The 17,739-nt window shown below is 48.3% G+C and overlaps 1 protein-coding gene across 11 annotated transcripts in view; it reads right to left on the reverse strand.

Annotated features, from left to right (window-relative positions):
• The window catches only part of dennd2b (DENN domain containing 2B), a 570,638-nt gene that overhangs the window by 145,897 nt on the left and 407,002 nt on the right, over positions 1-17,739 (reverse strand). For all 11 annotated transcript variants that reach the window (XM_072466472.1, XM_072466475.1, XM_072466473.1 and 8 more), the window contains one exon: positions 2,214-2,359. In XM_072466472.1, coding sequence (XP_072322573.1) covers positions 2,214-2,359 — 146 coding nt within the window. The remainder of the gene's footprint in view (positions 1-2,213; positions 2,360-17,739) is intronic.

The raw sequence follows: 17,739 nt of genomic DNA on the forward strand, positions 1-17,739 counted from the left end.
ATCTCCCTCCGGGAATCTCAACTTCCATATTATCAGGCGACCTAGGACCTTGTTGTTCTCTAAAGTTTAGCCATAATTCTACAACAGCAGGTTATCTGTGTAAAGCCTGGAAATGAGCAAACAAATCTTCTGCATCGAGAATGGGGTTGTAAACAAATGGCAGAGGTCGGTTCTCGGTTCTCGGTTCTCGGGTGTCCCCCCCCCTCCCTCCCCCCTCAGTCACATTTAGTATGACTTGCCCATCCTGCCACCGGGGAACCCACTGCAGGAGGTCGCCTTTGGCAGGACTGGAAGGTCCTGCCGGCGGGAAGGGCTGGAAAATCCCACCCAGAGAATTTTGGACCCAACTCAGGAACGGCAAATAAAGAGGAAATTTGCACATAGCAGCTAATTGTAAATTGGTGTATATTAGTGATGTCCAAATAAAACATGCAACTCCAATCTTACGCTGGAGTTACTCCAAAACTGCCCAGGAAATTCCAGGCAGTATTTTTAGTTTATTGCTGGGTAGGATCTGAACTATATTGGAAACTGTTGTTACGGATATTACCTTTCACTCAGTGGCATCTTGTGGTGATAGTTCCTTGATCCACTCAAGGATTTTTTTTTTTTTTTTTAAACATTCAAATTTATTCTACAAGTTATGTCGAAGAGTACTGCGGATGTTCTATTTAAAACATTCTGCATGACCACGTAATCATTTTAAGCTTAAGCATAATGAAATCATTGAAATAGTGAAAAGAATTTCTCTGGCATGTCCCTACTTGATTCGAACCAGGTTAGCTTGGCGGGTGCAGCTGTGAGAGTTCCTTTAGAGGACCAAATTTGATATATTGTACACATCTCAGTACTCGCAGGGCCCGCCTCTCTTTAGGGGTACGGAAACCACACTACTACCCACTAGTTGGTCTGCGTATCCCTGCTATAATTCATATTAACTAACCCCTCAGAAGACAGTAATGGCATTTCTGGATTGATAGCAAGAAAAATAGAGGTGATTTTATGCAATCCCTGAATGAGAGCTGAATGTGGTGATAAGTCAGACCTTCCTGACGGAGCAACTGACTTACTTTTCTTACCAGGGAAAGCTTGCGAGTGTGACCTTTGCACAGGTGGAGCCAATTTCACGCTGAGGCCGTGACACAGTTTATACATATATTGTGCTCTGCATTGCCACAAAGTTAGAGAAAATCATTTTTGTGACATTGGTACAGACAAGTCTATATTCTGAAAGCTGTTCATACTCAAATGGATGCTTTGAATTATTGCATACATGTGGGTGCGTACAAAGAAAGCCCAGAAAATCTGATATTGATATCCTCAAGCTAAAGATTTTGTGGCATCACTTCAACCAGAATAAAGATATTGCTACTACTATTATTACTTAATGCTTATTTAAAACATGAATTAAAATCACTAATTGGTTCACAAAGTAACAACAATGTGAATTTATATAGTGCTTTTAATGTAATGACTTAGCAGTATTAACAGAAAAAAAAGTAAAGTTTGCATTTATGTTAGATCTCAGAAACTTTCCAAAGCATTTTTCAGAGTGTCACATCAGAATGACGACATAGCCAATAATACACAGTACCTTAGTTTATGCCTTGAAATCCTGGAGTAGGACTTGACCCCACAGTTTTAATTTTGTATGGGGAAAAATGTGCCATTTATATAATAATCAGCATCTTAAAGGGTGACTGGTCTATTTCATCATGAGTGAGAGAGAATTCCCTGACAGGCACTTGAGAAATTAAACCAGATTTTCACTGCTGAATACACAATTCTCCACATTTCTGAACTTCTACAGATGCAAGCGTCTTACAACTGAGCTAACTTTAGAAAAAGCAGAGTATGTTTTGACAAACTAGTCTTATGTTTTCCTTCATAACTTAGAACTCGTGCTTTTTGGCTTAAAGTCAAAATGCAATCAAAATCATAAAACAGCACTTAACCCCGAATTATTGTTTTTCTAATGCTTTACATGTTTATTTCATTTTCAATTTTCTAAACTTATTTTTTGGGGGGTAAGTTATGAAACAGCTCAGATTTCCGAATCCAAATCCGCCTTGGTTAGGCAGACAGTTCCCAGTTACGTCCTCCCCTCTTCTAGCCTTTTGAAAACAAACAGACCCCCTCCCGCCCCAACCAATAAAAAAGTATTCCTATATGAACTGGATGAGATTTTCTGATGAATTAAACAAGAGAATTACCTGGGGAGGTGTACTGTACTTCCTGTCCTGAGGGGACCACATCCTGTGCAAAGAGTCTAGGGAATTCTCAGATGACAGCTGCAGCTTTCTGCCAGGGCAGCGGCCTTTTAGCTCCACATCTTCATAAGGATTTTCTTTAGGTGTATCTGTGAAGCAGTGCAAAGAAAAAACAGGCTGATTCAAGAGAGTCATGTGAATCTAAAAATATTTCCTCAGTTGGCAGACTGAATCGGATTGCTGTTTACAGTTAACTTTTTTCTACTTCGGTTTTTTTTTTCTGGTGTTTTACCCAGATCCGTGTTAAAAGTATAAAATCCTGTTCAGAAAGTGAAGCAGAGACGTAAGCCTTTCGTAAGCCCCGTACTTAATTGGGAAGATCCAGCGTGAGTGAACAGGATGTGATGTCAGTTGGAATATTGCTTAAGAACTGGTTTATGAATCTTTGAAAACATTTGGTGACTCATTTTCTAACCCTAATACTGAGCCAGTTTCAGCCCGTATGTTAACACTTTGCCACTAGTCCTCACAACAGAATATTGTACTTTGGGGGGGGGGGGAAAGTCATTTATGTGTATTTGTGTTTTTAATATTGTTCCAATTAATGAATCAGACTCACATCAGTTGTGGAATGCTTCAGCTGGCAATAGGAAAGTATTCACTCAAACGCTAAACCTCTCAAAGATACACAGGTTTACAGATTTTTACATTGAGAATTTGCCCAACAAGGACTTATTACTCACTGAGAGAAAACAAAAATCTTTGCGTTCATTCACTTTTTTTCCATTTGAAAGTTCAGCTTCTCAAGTCCTAACTTACAGCCATTAATATTGTCGGAGAAAAAACACTCATGGCTCCCCCAGAACTTCACAGATCTCAATGATTCATGTTGCTCCTTATAAATGTGTGCCTGAACAACAGAAAGCTAAAAAGCATGATTTTCCTTTCTCTTTTCTTTTCCAAATGATACAAACTCTCGCTGCACTGATCTGAGGAAACGGGGCTCAAGCCAGTACTTGCCAAGTTAGCCGAGACAGTCTTGCCGCAAAATTTGATAACCTCCAGAACGGTCATAGCGATCGTGATGTGCAATTATCTGTGCCCACTTTCTGATGAAGGAAGCACACTCATGCTGCCTGTTCAATTAAATGAGTATTAGTGCGGAGCCAGCATTAACTACACTGTTGAGTGGCTGTGCGCATGGGCAAAGGATTAGAAATTGAGAGAGCTGGCACAAGTTAAAGCCAATCCAAACTTCAGACTCTTTCATTTTGACTGGAGACGGTGATGGAAATTATTTTAAAAGTAATGCTGCTGTGGAAGAAACACAATACTGGGACAATATGGCAGACAGCCACCTCCAAGGATTTCTGTACCAGATTCCTCAGTGTAGGAGATAGAAATGCTGTCTGGCCACAGGTGACTAGGAGGCCTGCTAACCAAAAATTGTGTTAAATCACGGGATCAGCCTTGGTGGTCAATGCCAGGAGTCAAAACCTGAGGACCTGATGCAAACCCACAAGAGGTGCACTTTTAAAAAATTAATTCAAGGGATGTGGCTTCACTGGCTAGGCCTGCATTTATTGTCCATACCTAACTGCCCTTGAGAGGTTGGTGGTGAGCTGCCTTCTTGAACCACTGCAGTCCATGTGGTGTAGGTATACCCACAGTGCTGTTAGCGGAGGAAGTAAATCTTTGTGAAAATGTGCCAGTCAAGCAAGCTGGTTTGTCCTGTATGGTGTCAAGCTTCTTGAGTGGTGTTGGGGCTGCACTCATCCAGGCAAGTAGAACATAGAGCATACAGTGCAGAAGGAGGCCATTCGGCCCATCGAGCCTGCACCGACCCACTTAAGCCCTCACTTCCACCCTATCCCCGTAACCTTTTTGGTCACTATGGGCAATTTATTATGGCCAATCCACCTCACCTGCTCGTCTTTGGACTGTGGGAGGAAACCAGAGGACCCGGAGGAAACCCACGCAGACACGGGGAGAACAGATAGTTCCGCACAGATAGTGCCCCAGCGGGGAATCGAACCTGGGACCCTGGCGCTGTGAAGCCACAGTGCTATCCACTTGTGCTACCCTCCTGAATTACCCGTCACTCCTGAATTACCTCACATAAGTCGTCAAGACCAGTGAATGGATTAAATGCCCATCATGAGCCTTGCACATGGTCAATGTACCACATCCCCTTCACTCAACTACCAAGAATCTCTGTCAATCACAATACATAACCAACATTCATGACTTCACCTCACCCTCAGATTTCATACTTTGCACACATTGTCAGCTGTTAAACTATGACAGGCACATCATCCTAACACATTTCACCATGCTCAGTGACGTACTCTTGCAGAACAAAGACGCAACAGCATCCAAACAGAGGGAGACAGGCACGGCTAGAGGTCCTTACTCCCACGGAGGAAAGGTTGCCCATCATCATTCGGGAAGTCATGACTGAAGTTATGGCTAGCAAAGGAAACATTGAAGATAATGATATCCTCATTCCTAATCTTCTCAAAGCTCCTTTCACACTCATCGAAGAATCTCTTCTCATTTACAGGCTGCAGGTGGTGTAAGCAGACAGCACTCCTTTTCCCCTGCTACCCCCGCTCACCACAGCTGGCCTTTTAACATTCCCCGATACCCAAAAGCGGCAAAGTGACAAGCAGTGGTGGAAGAGCAAGAGGTGAAAGAGGAGTAGGTCAGTGAAGAAGAAACAGTCATCCGCTCTCGCACTCATTGTCACATTTCTGATATTGGCACTACACATGCTTTAGAGGAAAAGATTAGAAGCTTGCTGTCAATATTAGGAAGAATAGAGTAGTCGTGCATCAATTTGTGCAGCTTTTCTCATGTGGAAGAGATGAGAAACCCCTTTAGCCACTTGCCAACCCAACATCAGATGACCAATACCTCAGTTTCAAGTGCATTGTAAGCAAAAGTCACATAGTCTGGCTGCTGCAGTGGAAGCTTGGACTCAAATCATGCATGCTCAGAGTGTCAGCATCATAGCTGAGGATTCCAGTGTTCAAAGGAGCTTGCAGGCTGTCACTCTCTTCTCTCAACACATTGCCAGGATTGCTGGGGCACCACCAGAGGACGGATCTACTGTCCGTCGTCAGGATGAAAACATTTGTATTCCCATCACTGTTATTCCATCCGTATCCAGGCTGTTGCAAGTCAGCCATTCAGCCCAGACTTCGGCTGCACAAGCAAAAATGGTGCAGCCTGAAGCCAGAGCTTTTTGGCCCATAGGAACAGGAAGGAAACGTACAAGGGTGATGAGTTGATATTTGTATGAAATATAGCATGGTTTCATGTATAAAGTTTTTTTATTTTGTGGTGCCTTTTATTTTGCATTATGGGAAGGAGGACACTGATGAACAAAAACCAGAGGCAATGTAAGGTGTGGGAGTGTTGATGAATGGGGATGTAGAGCTGCAATTACTCCCAGATGAATTGGCCTCGGACAGGCCAAGCAGAAAGGAGGTGTATTGGCTACCTCCTCCTCCTCCTACTCTTCAGTTGCCCGTTGTAAAGCTGGTGGACAGGCCTTCATGATGGTGAGGTTGTGCAGCATGCAACAGACCACCACAAATCTTGACATCTGCTCTACTGAGTACTCAGGGCTCCTCCAAAGTCATCCAGGCCGTAGCTCAATCGTCTCGATCACATTTCGTGGGACAAGACCTCTGTTATGCTTCTCTCATGTGGGTGAATTGCACAGCAGAGTCATGAGCCATTTCATTGAAGAATAGTCTTTGCAGCACAGCAACCAATCTCTGGTTTGTCTCTCTCAAATACAGCTGGCACAGCAGACTGCCACAAAATGAAGACATCATGGCTGCTGTCAGGATACCGGGCATTATGCGGACTATGGTCACACACCAACAGGATTTGAAGGCAGTGGTATCCTTTTCAGTTGTAGTGCAGAGTTAGCATGCAGCACTCACAAAGTAACATGTGTGAGGTAATGGCGCCCTGCGCGATGGGGAAGCCTGCGTTCCTCACAAAACAGTGTACTTACACCACCTGCTTCCCTCCGACGAGAGAATTAGTTCTATTCAGCTCTCTTGGAACATAGAGCCTCACTATTGTTCCTGATCCAACCGCGAACAACAAAATGGATATGTCCTATCTTCAAAGTCACTGGCAGTGCGGTCCACGGCCTGCTCTGAGGTTGCATTTGTGACAGCAGATGGCAGACTTCAATAAGGGCCTCCTCAGGGGAATGGAGATGTCTGACACGCTGCTCTTCATTGAGGTTCAGGAAGGAGCATTACTCCCAGAAAACCCTGTTGGTTATGGCCTCCTGCTGAAAACCCTTCGCCCCTTCCTCCCCACTCCTGACCCTCCTCCCTACCCACCTCCCTCCCCACCCTCCTCCTCACCTCACTCCCTCCCCACCCCCACCCTCCCCTCCTCCTCACCTCCCTCCCTCCTCCTCACATCCCTCCCTCCCTCTCACCTCCCACCTCCCCTCCCTCCCTCCCCTCCTCCTCACCCCCTCCCTCCCCTCCTCACCCCCTCCCCCCTCCTCCTCACCCCCTCCCTCCCCTCCTCCTCACCCCCCTCCCTCCCTCCTCCTCACCCCCTCCCTCCCCTCCTCCTCACCCCCCTCCCTCCCCTCCTCCTCACCCCCTCCCTCCCCTCCTCCTCACCCCCTCCCTCCCCTCCTCCTCACCCCCTCCCTCCCCTCCTCCTCACCCCCTCCCTCCCCTCCTCCTCACCCCCTCCCTCCCCTCCTCCTCACCCCCTCCCTCCCCTCCTCCTCACCCCCTCCCTCCCCTCCTCCTCACCCCCTCCCTCCCCTCCTCCTCACCCCCTCCCTCCCCTCCTCCTCACCCCCTCCCTCCCCTCCTCCTCACCCCCTCCCTCCCCTCCTCCTCACCCCCTCCCTCCCCTCCTCCTCACCCCCTCCCTCCCCTCCTCCTCACCCCCTCCCTCCCCTCCTCCTCACCCCCTCCCTCCCCTCCTCCTCACCCTCCTCCCTCCCCTCCTCCTCACCCCCTCCCTCCCCTCCTCCTCACCCCCTCCCTCCCCTCCTCCTCACCCCCTCCCTCCCCTCCTCCTCACCCCCTCCCTCCCCTCCTCCTCACCCCCTCCCTCCCCTCCTCCTCACCCCCTCCCTCCCCTCCTCCTCACCCCCTCCCTCCCCTCCTCCTCACCCCCCCTCCCCTCCCCCTCCTCCCCCCTCCCACCCCCTCCTCACCCCCCTCCCACCCCTCCCTCACCCCCTCCTCACCCCCTCCCACCCCCCTCCCACCCCTCCTCCCCTCCTCCTCACCCCCTCCCTCCCCTCCTCCTCACCCCCTCCCTCCCCTCCTCCACACCCCTCCCTCCCCTCCTCCTCACCCCCTCCCTCCCCTCCTCCTCACCCCTCCCTCCCCTCCTCCTCACCCCCTCCCTCCCCACCTCCACACCCCCTCCCTCCCCTCCTCCTCACCCCCTCCCTCCCCTCCTCCCACCCCCCCTCCCTCCCCTCACCCCCTCCACCCCCCTCCCTCCCCTCCTCCTCACCCCCTCCCTCCCCTCCTCCTCACCCCCTCCCTCCCCTCCTCCTCACCCCCTCCCTCCCCTCCTCCTCACCCCCTCCCTCCCCTCCTCCTCACCCCTCCCTCCCCTCCTCCTCACCCCCCCCCTCCTCCTCACCCCCACCCTCCCCTCCCTCCCCCCACCCCTCCCCTCCTCCTCACCCCCTCCCTCCCCTCCTCCTCACCCCCTCCCTCCCTCCTCTCACCCCCTCCCTCCCCTCCTCCTCACCCCCTCCCTCCCCTCCTCCTCACCCCCTCCCTCCCCTCCTCCTCACCCCCTCCCTCCCCTCCTCCTCACCCCCTCCCTCCCCTCCTCCTCACCCCCCTCCCTCCCTCCTCCTCACCCCCTCCCTCCCCTCCTCCTCACCCCCTCCCTCCCCTCCTCCTCACCCCCTCCCTCCCCTCCTCCTCACCCCCTCCCTCCCCTCCTCCTCACCCCCTCCCTCCCTCCTCCTCACCCCCTCCCTCCCTCCTCCTCACCCCCTCCCTCCCTCCTCCTCACCCCCTCCCTCCCCTCCTCCTCACCCCCTCCCTCCCCTCCTCCTCACCTCCTCCCTCCCCTCCTCCTCACCCCCTCCTCCTCACCCCCTCCCCTCCTCCTCACCCCCTCCTCCTCACCCCCTCCCCTCCTCCTCACCCCCTCCCCTCCTCCTCACCCCCTCCTCCTCACCCCCTCCCCTCCTCCTCACCCCCTCCTCCTCACCCCCTCCCTCCCCCTCACCCCCTCCCCTCCTCCTCCTCCCCCTCCCTCCCCCTCCCCCCCTCCCCTCCTCCTCCTCCCCCTCCTCCTCCCCCTCCTCCTCCTCCTCCTCCTCCCCATCTCACCCCCTCCCCTCCTCCTCCTCCCTCTCCTCCTCCCCCTCCTCCTCCCCATCTCACCCCCTCTCTCCCCTCCTCCTCACCCCCCTCCTCCTCCTCAACCCCCCCTCTCTCCCCTCCTCCTCACCCCCTCCTCCTCCTCAACCCCCCTCCTCCCCCCTCCTCCTCCTCCTCACCCCCCTCCTCCTCCTCAACCCCCCCTCTCTCCCCTCCTCCTCACCCCCCTCCTCCTCCTCAACCCCCCTCCTCCCCCCTCCTCCTCCTCCTCAACCCCCCTCCTCCTCCTCAACCCCCCTCCTCCTCCTCAACCCCCCTCCTCCTCCTCAACCCCCCTCCTCCTCAACCCCCCTCCTCCCCCTCATCCTCCTCAACCCCCCTCCTCCTCCTCAACCCCCCTCCTCCTCCTCAACCCCCTCCTCCTCAACCCCCTCCTCCTCAACCCCCTCCTCCCCCTCATCCTCCTCAACCCCCCTCCTCCTCTTCCTCAACCCCCTCCTCCTCCTTAACCCCCTCCTCCTCCTCAACCCCCCCTCCTCCTCAACCCCCCCTCCTCCTCCTCAACCCCCCTCCTCCTCCTCAAACCCCCTCCTCCTCCTCAAACCCACTCCTCCTCCTCAAACCCCCTCCTCCTCCTCAACCCCCCTCCTCCTCCTCAACCCCCCTCCTCCTCCTCACCCCCCCTCCTCCTCCCCCTCCTCCACCTCACCTCCCCTCCTCCACCTCACCCCCCTCCTCCTCCTCACCCCACTCCTCCTCCTCACCCCACTCCTCCTCCTCATCCCCTCCTCCTCACCCCCCTCCTCCTCACCCCCCTCCTCCTCACCCCCCTCCTCCTCACCCCTCTCCTCCTCACCCCCCTCCCTCCCCTTTCCAGCAGTTTGTCCTGCTCCACGTTGCGTCTGCACTTCTCACTGTCATACTGAAGTCCAAGTTGGATGCATACTGCTGCACCCATGCCTAGGATCAAATAGTTTGTGCAGACAACTTGAACTCAGGAGAAAGCCCTGCAGGATGAGCCAGGCCATTCACCATTAACTGTAGCAAATGTAAACAAGTCTGGAAACTACCAAACATTTGTACAACTCAGCAACTAACATGTAAGCAGATGATGACTTAAATAGCTCTTTTTAAGAAATATACTTTTATTCAAATTTTCAATATTTTTAAATAGTGCTGGCTAAAGGGGTCTTTCCTGCAGCTGAATGCATGTTCAGCTGTGTGAGTTTAAAAGACGACATTAGCTGTAGCAATGAGTTTCAAAATGTCGCTGTTGGCATCAAATCAACATTATACATTTTTAAAAAATAAAATATTTTTATTCTCCTTTTTCACATTTTCTCCCGCATTTACACCCATCAACAATGAACAATAATCAGCAACAGATATGTCAATCCCCATAATAACAACGATCCCATCCTCCCACCAACCCCCAAACATCAGCCCGCATGTTTACGTAAACAAATGACAAAAAGGAATCAGGGATTACCCATAGTCACCCTTAATATACACAGCCCCCCTCCCCCCCAACCCTCCCACCCCCAACTCATGTTCGATGTTATCCAGTTCTTGAAAGTGCATAATAAATAGTGCCCATGACTTGTAGAACCCCTCCGAGCTTCCTCTCAGTTCGAACTTAACCTTCTCAAGGGTCAAGTATTCCAACAGGTCCCCCCGCCACGCCAGGGCACTGGGTGGAGAGGCTGCCCTCCATCCCAGCAGGATCCACCTTCGGACGATCAACGAGGCGAAGGCTATGATATCTGCCTCCGCTCCAGTTTCCAACCCTGGCTGGTCCGACACCCCGAATATGGCCTCCTGGGGACCCGGGTCGTTTCACACGCACCACCTTGGAAACTACTCTAAACACCTCCTTCCAGTACTTCCCTAGCAAATAAACATGATACATTGATGTCAAGTATGTTCAACGTGTGGGTGAGACCAGCCCAGCTCAGTGCTGTCAAAGCAAGCATATTTATAGGGTGTCTTTGACATAATGAAAGGTCCCACGGTGCTGCACAGGAGAATTATAAAACAATATATGACATCAGGCCATGTGAAGAGATAATAGACCAAAGAGAGGGAGGTTTTGAGAAGGGTCTTAATGAAGGAAAGTGAGATAGAGAAGTGGGGCGGTGTAGAGAGTGAATTCCAGAACTTGGGGTCCAGGTTATGTTATTCTCGAAGTCTGAATAAAGATTGTAGACTTCCAGTCAACACAAATACTTTATTCAGTGGGTTCATTCTGTTTCCAGAGCTTAACTAGATGTAATACAGTCAAGAGGTATGACCAGTGAAGCTAAGGTAAGCTGCCTATGCTGAGCTGTCTCTGTCTGCTGCTGCTCACTAGCCCTGTGCTTCTGAAAGAGGCGGATCCTGCCTTGGGCTGGACCCTTTATACCCGTCTCTGATGCTGCGCTCTAGTGATGTGGCTGTTACATTTTTCTGTAGTCCCTGGTGTATGTGCAGATGTATGTACAGATGTACAGATCACTACATCCCACCCCCCATCCCTTTTATTTGATATGTTTTCTAGACTGGCCTCAAGAAAACTGTACATAACAAGTGGTGAGAATAAGCAAATCTGCACACTGCGAAAATGATAAAGTAATAAAGAAACAATTAACTGTGTTGTGGTCCATCGTGAGAAATGTCCATATTCTTCTTGTGGGTGTGTTGAAGTTTTGTTACAAATCCAGCCGGTCGGGTGCCTTACGGCTTCTGCTGGAGCGTCTTAACGGTGGTAGTAGGGATGATGGTTTGATGTCATCAAGAGTACTGTCTGGTGTTGTGTGGTGAGGAATGTCCTGTAGACAAATGGACTCAGTCAAGCCCAGTGTGGGAAATACTGGCGTTGTAGGTCGAATCTCTAACAGATCCCGGCGGTTACAGCGAAAATGTACTCCGGCAGACGATTTGACAATGTAGGACCACGGTGCCTCCTGCCTGATCACCGTGGCTGACTCAGACCATCCGCCTTCTGGGTCCCTGATTCTGATGGTGTCACCTATTGTCAGTGGCTTGAGTGGGATCGCATGTTGATCGTAGTATAGTTTTTGTTTGGAGCACAGTGCCCGCATGTCGTCGAGAACCGGTGCGTTGCCAGTGTCTCGGAATTGCTTTGCCAGTAGGGTTGTCTGGATGTCTCTGCCGAAGAGCATTTGCGCTGGCGACAATCCTGAGCTCAATGGGGTTGCTCGGTACGATAACAGAGCTCGTTTGATGTCAGAACGTGACTCGGCTGCTTTGCTGATGAGTCGTTTAATGATGTGGACACCTTTTTCCCCTGTTCCAGTTGACTGCGGGTAGCAATTCTGTGTCGCACCATTGTCTGACCTCGACTTTTTCCTGTGTTTGTGGTATTGATTCTGTATGTCATCGTTCGCGAAAGCTGTTTTGCTCATTTGTTCTGGAGCAGATGTGAATTTGTGAGATTCTTTATCATGCCATGGCATGTTTGTAGTCTTGTCATTGTTTTGCAGTGTGCTGTGGCATTGTCCTTCACGTGCAGAGTTGTACCATGTTGTACAGGTCATTGTTTCATTGTTGTTGTTTCTGTCGTTTCTGTCTTTGTTGTATTCGTTGTCGTTATTGTTGTTGTTTTTGTCGTTTCTGTCTTGGTTGTTTTCATTGGCGTTCTTGTTGTTGTCATTCTTGTTGTTCTTTTTGTCGCGCTTGTTGATTCTGTTGTCGTTGTTTTCGCTTTTATTCTTGTTCTTTTTATTGTTGTGCTTTTTGTTTCTGGGATGCTTCTTGTTGCTTTTGTCGTTCTTGTTGTGCTGCATGTTGTTTCTGTGGTTGCTGTTGTTGTTCTTGTTTCTGCTGCGCTGCTTGCGGTTTTTGTTATTCTTGTTGCGCTCAATGAGTGTGCCATGTGGATGATTTGAGTCATTGTCACAGTTATTGGTGTCAGTGTCCTTTGTAGTATCTGCTACATTGAGCGTTTCTTCTTGAGAATTGTGAGAAGGATCTGATGTTGCATTGATGTTGGTGACATCAGTCATTTGTGGTAGATTCAATTTCTCTTCTTTGATTACTTGGTCCTCCTCTTCTAGAGTCATTTCTGGTTCACTTGAATCATCATTGATTTCTTGGTGCTCCTCTTTTGGAGTCATTTCAGGTTCATTTGAATCATCTGTGATCTCTTTGTGCTCCTTTCTTCGAGTCAAAATCTTCACGATTTCATTTTGTTGTGGGTCGTAGTGCTCCTTTTCTGGAGTCAAAATCTTCAAAATTTCTATTGACATGGTCTCTCTGGACTCTTGGGTGGCCGTCCTCTGATTATTGAGTGCTTCTGTGCAGACGAGCTGAGATATGTCAGTCTCGCTGTGATCCTGCACATCCTGTATGGGAATTGTGATTTCTTCGTCACTTGTCTCACATACAGTGGATAGACATTCAGCGTCTTCTTCAAGCTCAAATAAGCTTGATAGATCTTCATGGTCTTATACATGCATGGCGTTCGCTATGGAGTATTTGCTTGCTTCCATTTTTGAGTCTGTCACCGAGCTGTCTGTGGAGGCTTGCATCACTCCCTTTGTGGAGGCTTGCGTCGCTCTCTTTGTGGAGGCTTGTGTCGTTCTCTTTGTGGAGACCTTCATCGCTCTCTCTGTGGAGTTTGTTATCGCTCTCACTGTGGAGTCTGTCATGGCTCTTTTTGTGGAGTCGTGCAGTGTTCTTGCTGTAGAATCGAACTGTGCTCTCTCAACGGAGTCGTTCTGTGCTCTCTGTATGGCGTCGTCTTCGTCTTGGGTATTGCTGTCATCCAATGTATCGACGATCTGCCATGGCATTGCATTCATCTACCATGAGAAGAGTCGTATTGAGCTTTTCAACCGTGTTGCTGATGCTGTGATCAACACGTCCGAATAACTCAGCCATGTCTGAGCAGTATTGTGTGTATTGTTCGACAGACAAATCATCGCTTTTTGTTTCGGAGTTGTGATCGTTCTCTTCATGTTCAATGAACAAATCATCTTCTTGTGTGGAGGCTGGGACCCTTCGTGGTGCGAGGACCACTCTCTGTTTCTTGGCGTCAGGCTGCAGCATAATCCTGCACTCACGAGTCGGGATGTCATATATGCTGGGCTACAGATTCCCCATTCCGAAGAACTCATCGTCGGGGTCTTCACGGTACAACACCTCTAGTGGCGGTTCGGATTTGGTACTGGGGTAGCCATCTCCCAAGATGAAATCTTCGTCTGAGTCGTAGTCTACAAGGATATCATCTTTTAGAGCGGTGCTAACTGCTTGTTCCAGGGTGTTGTGACAGTTATTTACAACTGCTGGTGTAAGTTCGGGCATTGTTCTGTCTTTTGAGGCAAGAAAATTGGGTTTTGCAGCTTTAAATTTCTTTTTGTTCATTTTCGTGCATTTCCCTTTAAAGCGGTCGTGGTCCTGATCCTCTGACGTCATGATGCTCGTGATGCGTAGGACTCGATTGCCCATGCGCACACCGAGTTTCCTGTACTGTGCGCTCTTTTCGCAACTGAGCATGTGCTGCTCCTTTCTCAAGGTGGCTGCCGCTCAGAACCTCCATCTTCCTCTGATTCAACCCTGCCTCCGCCTCGTGGTGAGTGTTCACGCCATTTTTACCAATTTTGTTTTCTAAATGATGATTCTGTGTTTGTAGAGACTCAAAGTACTGATTTTGTTTTTGTTCATAAGCAAGGCATTTTTGTATAGCGATTTCTAGAGTTAGATACTTATTTTGTGAACGTTCTTCCCTCAAATTTTTATCATATAGTCCAGAAATTAATTGATGCATTATCACAGTGTCTCTGAAATCAGCATAATCACAGCCTTGTGTAATTAAATTGAGATTTGTAATAAAATCATAGATGGGCCCTTCGTTTCTCTGAATTAAATCTTTCCAGCATTTCACCAGCCTGACTGTTACAGCGTTCATCAAATTTTCTAAGTATAACATCTATTTTGGTGTTGTCCTCACCTTCTAAGTAATTAAAGCAATTGTAGATTTGTCTAGCTTCATGCCCTCCTGTTGAGAGTAGTAGGGCTATTTTCGTTGCGTCAGAGGCAGTGCTTAAATCATTAGCTGTGATAAATATTTGGAATAGCTGTTCAAATATTTTCCAGTTATAACTTAAATTCCCGGTTGTTTCCAGCTGCCATGGAGTTCCAACAAGTTCCATCGAATCAGTTAGTCATCGAGGATCCATTTGCTGCAAAGTCTTCCACAGTCGAAAATCCGGTTTAGGTTTTTCTTCTCTTGCTGGTGTCCAGCTAGCTTTCTAAAATCACTCCTGGTATCATATGTTATTCTCTAAGTCTGAGTAAAGATTGCAGACTTCCAGTTAACACAAATACTTTATTCAGGGGGTTCGTTCTGTTTCCAGAGCTTAACTAGATATAATACAGTCAAGAGGCATGACCAGTGAAGCTAAGGTAAACTGCCTATGCTGAGCTGTCTCTGTCTGCTGCTGCTCACTAGCTCTGTGCTTCTGAAAGAGGCGGATCCTCCCTTGGGCTGGACCCTTTATACCTGTCTGATGCTGCCCTCTAGTAATGCTGTGGCTGTTACATCTGTCTGTAGTCCCTGGTGTATGTGCAGATGTATGTACAGATGTACAGATCACTACACATTGGTAACTGAAGACACAGCTACCAATGGTGAGAGGTTATCGGTGGCAATGCACAAGAACGGGCAGCCTACTCAAGATTCCTGCAGACAAAAGCAAATTACTGCGGGTGTCTGAAGCAAAAACAGAAAATGTTGGACAATCTCAGAAGGTGTGACAGCATCTGTGGGGAGAGAACAGAGCGAACGTTTCGAGTCCGGATGACTCTTTGTGAGAGATTGGACTCAGGCTATGGACAGGCTGAAAACAGAACAGGAGGTTTTTGTGGACTAGGAGAACTGTTTGTATCTCGAGCTGAAAGATATTAGGAGGGCTAAATAAAAGATTAGTCAAGGACATAGTTATGAAGGAAGATATTTAAGTGCGAAGGACAAAGGCAGAGAGGTTTCGGGAGTGAATTCAAGAGTGCAGGACCAAGACAGCTGAAGATTCAAGATAGCCAATGGCAGAACAGAGGTAGTGGAACTCAAAAGAGATCAGAATCTAAGGATGGTGTTGTAAAGCTGGAGAAAGATACAAAGACTGGGTGGAGAAGATCGGCCAAGGGAAATGAAAAAGCAATTAGAAGTTATAATTTCCAGTCTTTGCAGTATTTTCCTTATAAAGTAATGGACCTGGATTGAGCTCAACAAAACAAGTCGCTGTTGGCAATCCAGATTATTATTATTAAACAAGCAGTTTATGAAGAGTTGATGGTTTAGGGTCAACGAATGTTGAAAAACAATACAGTGACCTTAGAAATGGCTCCAGGTGTGGAAATGTTACAGAAGTTAGTCACAGCTCAATCAGAGAGAGATATATATTCTGAATTTAGTGCAGTGTCGGAGGAGAGGACATGTCCGGTGTACAGGACATCAAACAATGAAACAAGAAGTCAAACAATTATTGTTAAACGTTGTATTGGGAACCAGGAAAATCCAAAGGATTTTTTTTACCCTGAGACTCAGTGAAATCCGAGGGAGAGTATTCCTAAACCTATGTCTGTTTAATCATCAACAGATCTGTCATTCCAGACTTGGCAATAATAAAAATCTAATTGAAGCATTAAACTGTAAACTGAACTAATTTATTAAATAAACAATTTGGTGAACACAATAATTTATACACAATCACTCATCACAGAGATACATTCAATTATTAACCCAGAACTCAACATGCCGTCTGCACAGTTCTTCACATGGAAATGTTTAATTGGGCCAAATTTTACTTACTGCCTTTTTGGAAAGCCCCATCTTGGGATTGTGTTCATTTCATTTCTTCATAAAAATAATTTTGAGGGAGAGTTAGATTTAAGGGCTGTGCTAGCTTTAAAATAATGTGAATTCAGTTTGTCAGTAAAAACAGCAGACATTTTAGAATATGTATTACAGCTAGGCCAGGGTCGGGGCCAGGAGAGGGTGCGTAAACATTGCTTATGGGACCTGGAGGAGTCCTCCTGGTCTTCTGGGGCCCACAACAGTAAGAAATACTTACTGTTTGGGCTGCTTCAGCTTCCTGCCAGGTTCCGACTCTTCTCTGAAAAGCCACAACGCTTCAATTAGAATTGCAGTCAGAGCTTGCTGATGCCACCTGACCCTGATCTGCACATTTAAAGAAAGATGGAGGCCATGGCCTTTGGGAGTCAGTAGCTGCCCGTTCAGCTGCCTGTTGCAAAATCAGTGGGATTTTAGTGGGAGCTGGGCGACTTGGGGATGGGTCAGTGACTTTGCCGATTTTAACTGCTGGGTTTCAACCAGGCCAGTAGGATTCCACTCACTCTCAAGATGTTTGGACTCCAGGAAGTCTACACTAAAAATGGATCAAATATTGCCCTCTTGCTAACTGATGAAATACAATAAAACAATTAGAAAACTAGGCAACAGCATCAAGTGAAATATAAGACAGCCACATTCGGATTGCTTGGTTAAGTTTTTTAAATTTTGTTCAATTAAGGGGCAATTTAGTCTGGCCAAGCTACCCTGCACATCTTTGGGTTGTGGGGATGAGACCCACGCAGGCATGGGAAGAATGTACAAACGCCACATGGGCAGTGACCCAGGGCCTGGATCGAACCTGGGTCCTCGGCACTATGAGGCAGCAGTGCTAACCAGTGAGCCATCATGCCGCCCCTTTGCTGGGTTAACGTAACAGAAATACACCTTAGTGCCCTCAAAAGGTTTTCCACGATATTTACGTACGTCTACATCGAGGTAAACTCGCCCTTCACAGATTCCCGACAGAATCCCTACATGCCATCAATTACTTTTAGAATCATAGGAATTTACAGCACTGGAGGAAGTCATTCGGACCATGGTGTCCATGGCAACCGGAGAAGAGCTTTTTCAGTTTTTTGTCCATAGCCCTGTAGTTTACCTCTGGGTGAAAGAAATTCTGAACCCTTCTAATCCTTCTACCAATTAGTTTAAATCCACGGCCCATGGCTATTGACGTCTTTCCTTCTGATCCACTATATCTAGGCCCTTCATAGCTTTATACATCTCAATTAAATCTCACCTCGGCCTCCTTTATTCTAAAAAAACAACTTCAGCCGATCGAATTTTTTCTCCGAGCTCAAATTCTCCAATCCTGGCAACATCC

This window comes from Scyliorhinus torazame, chromosome 10 (assembly GCF_047496885.1).
Source record: "Scyliorhinus torazame isolate Kashiwa2021f chromosome 10, sScyTor2.1, whole genome shotgun sequence".
Taxonomy (NCBI): domain Eukaryota; kingdom Metazoa; phylum Chordata; class Chondrichthyes; order Carcharhiniformes; family Scyliorhinidae; genus Scyliorhinus; species Scyliorhinus torazame.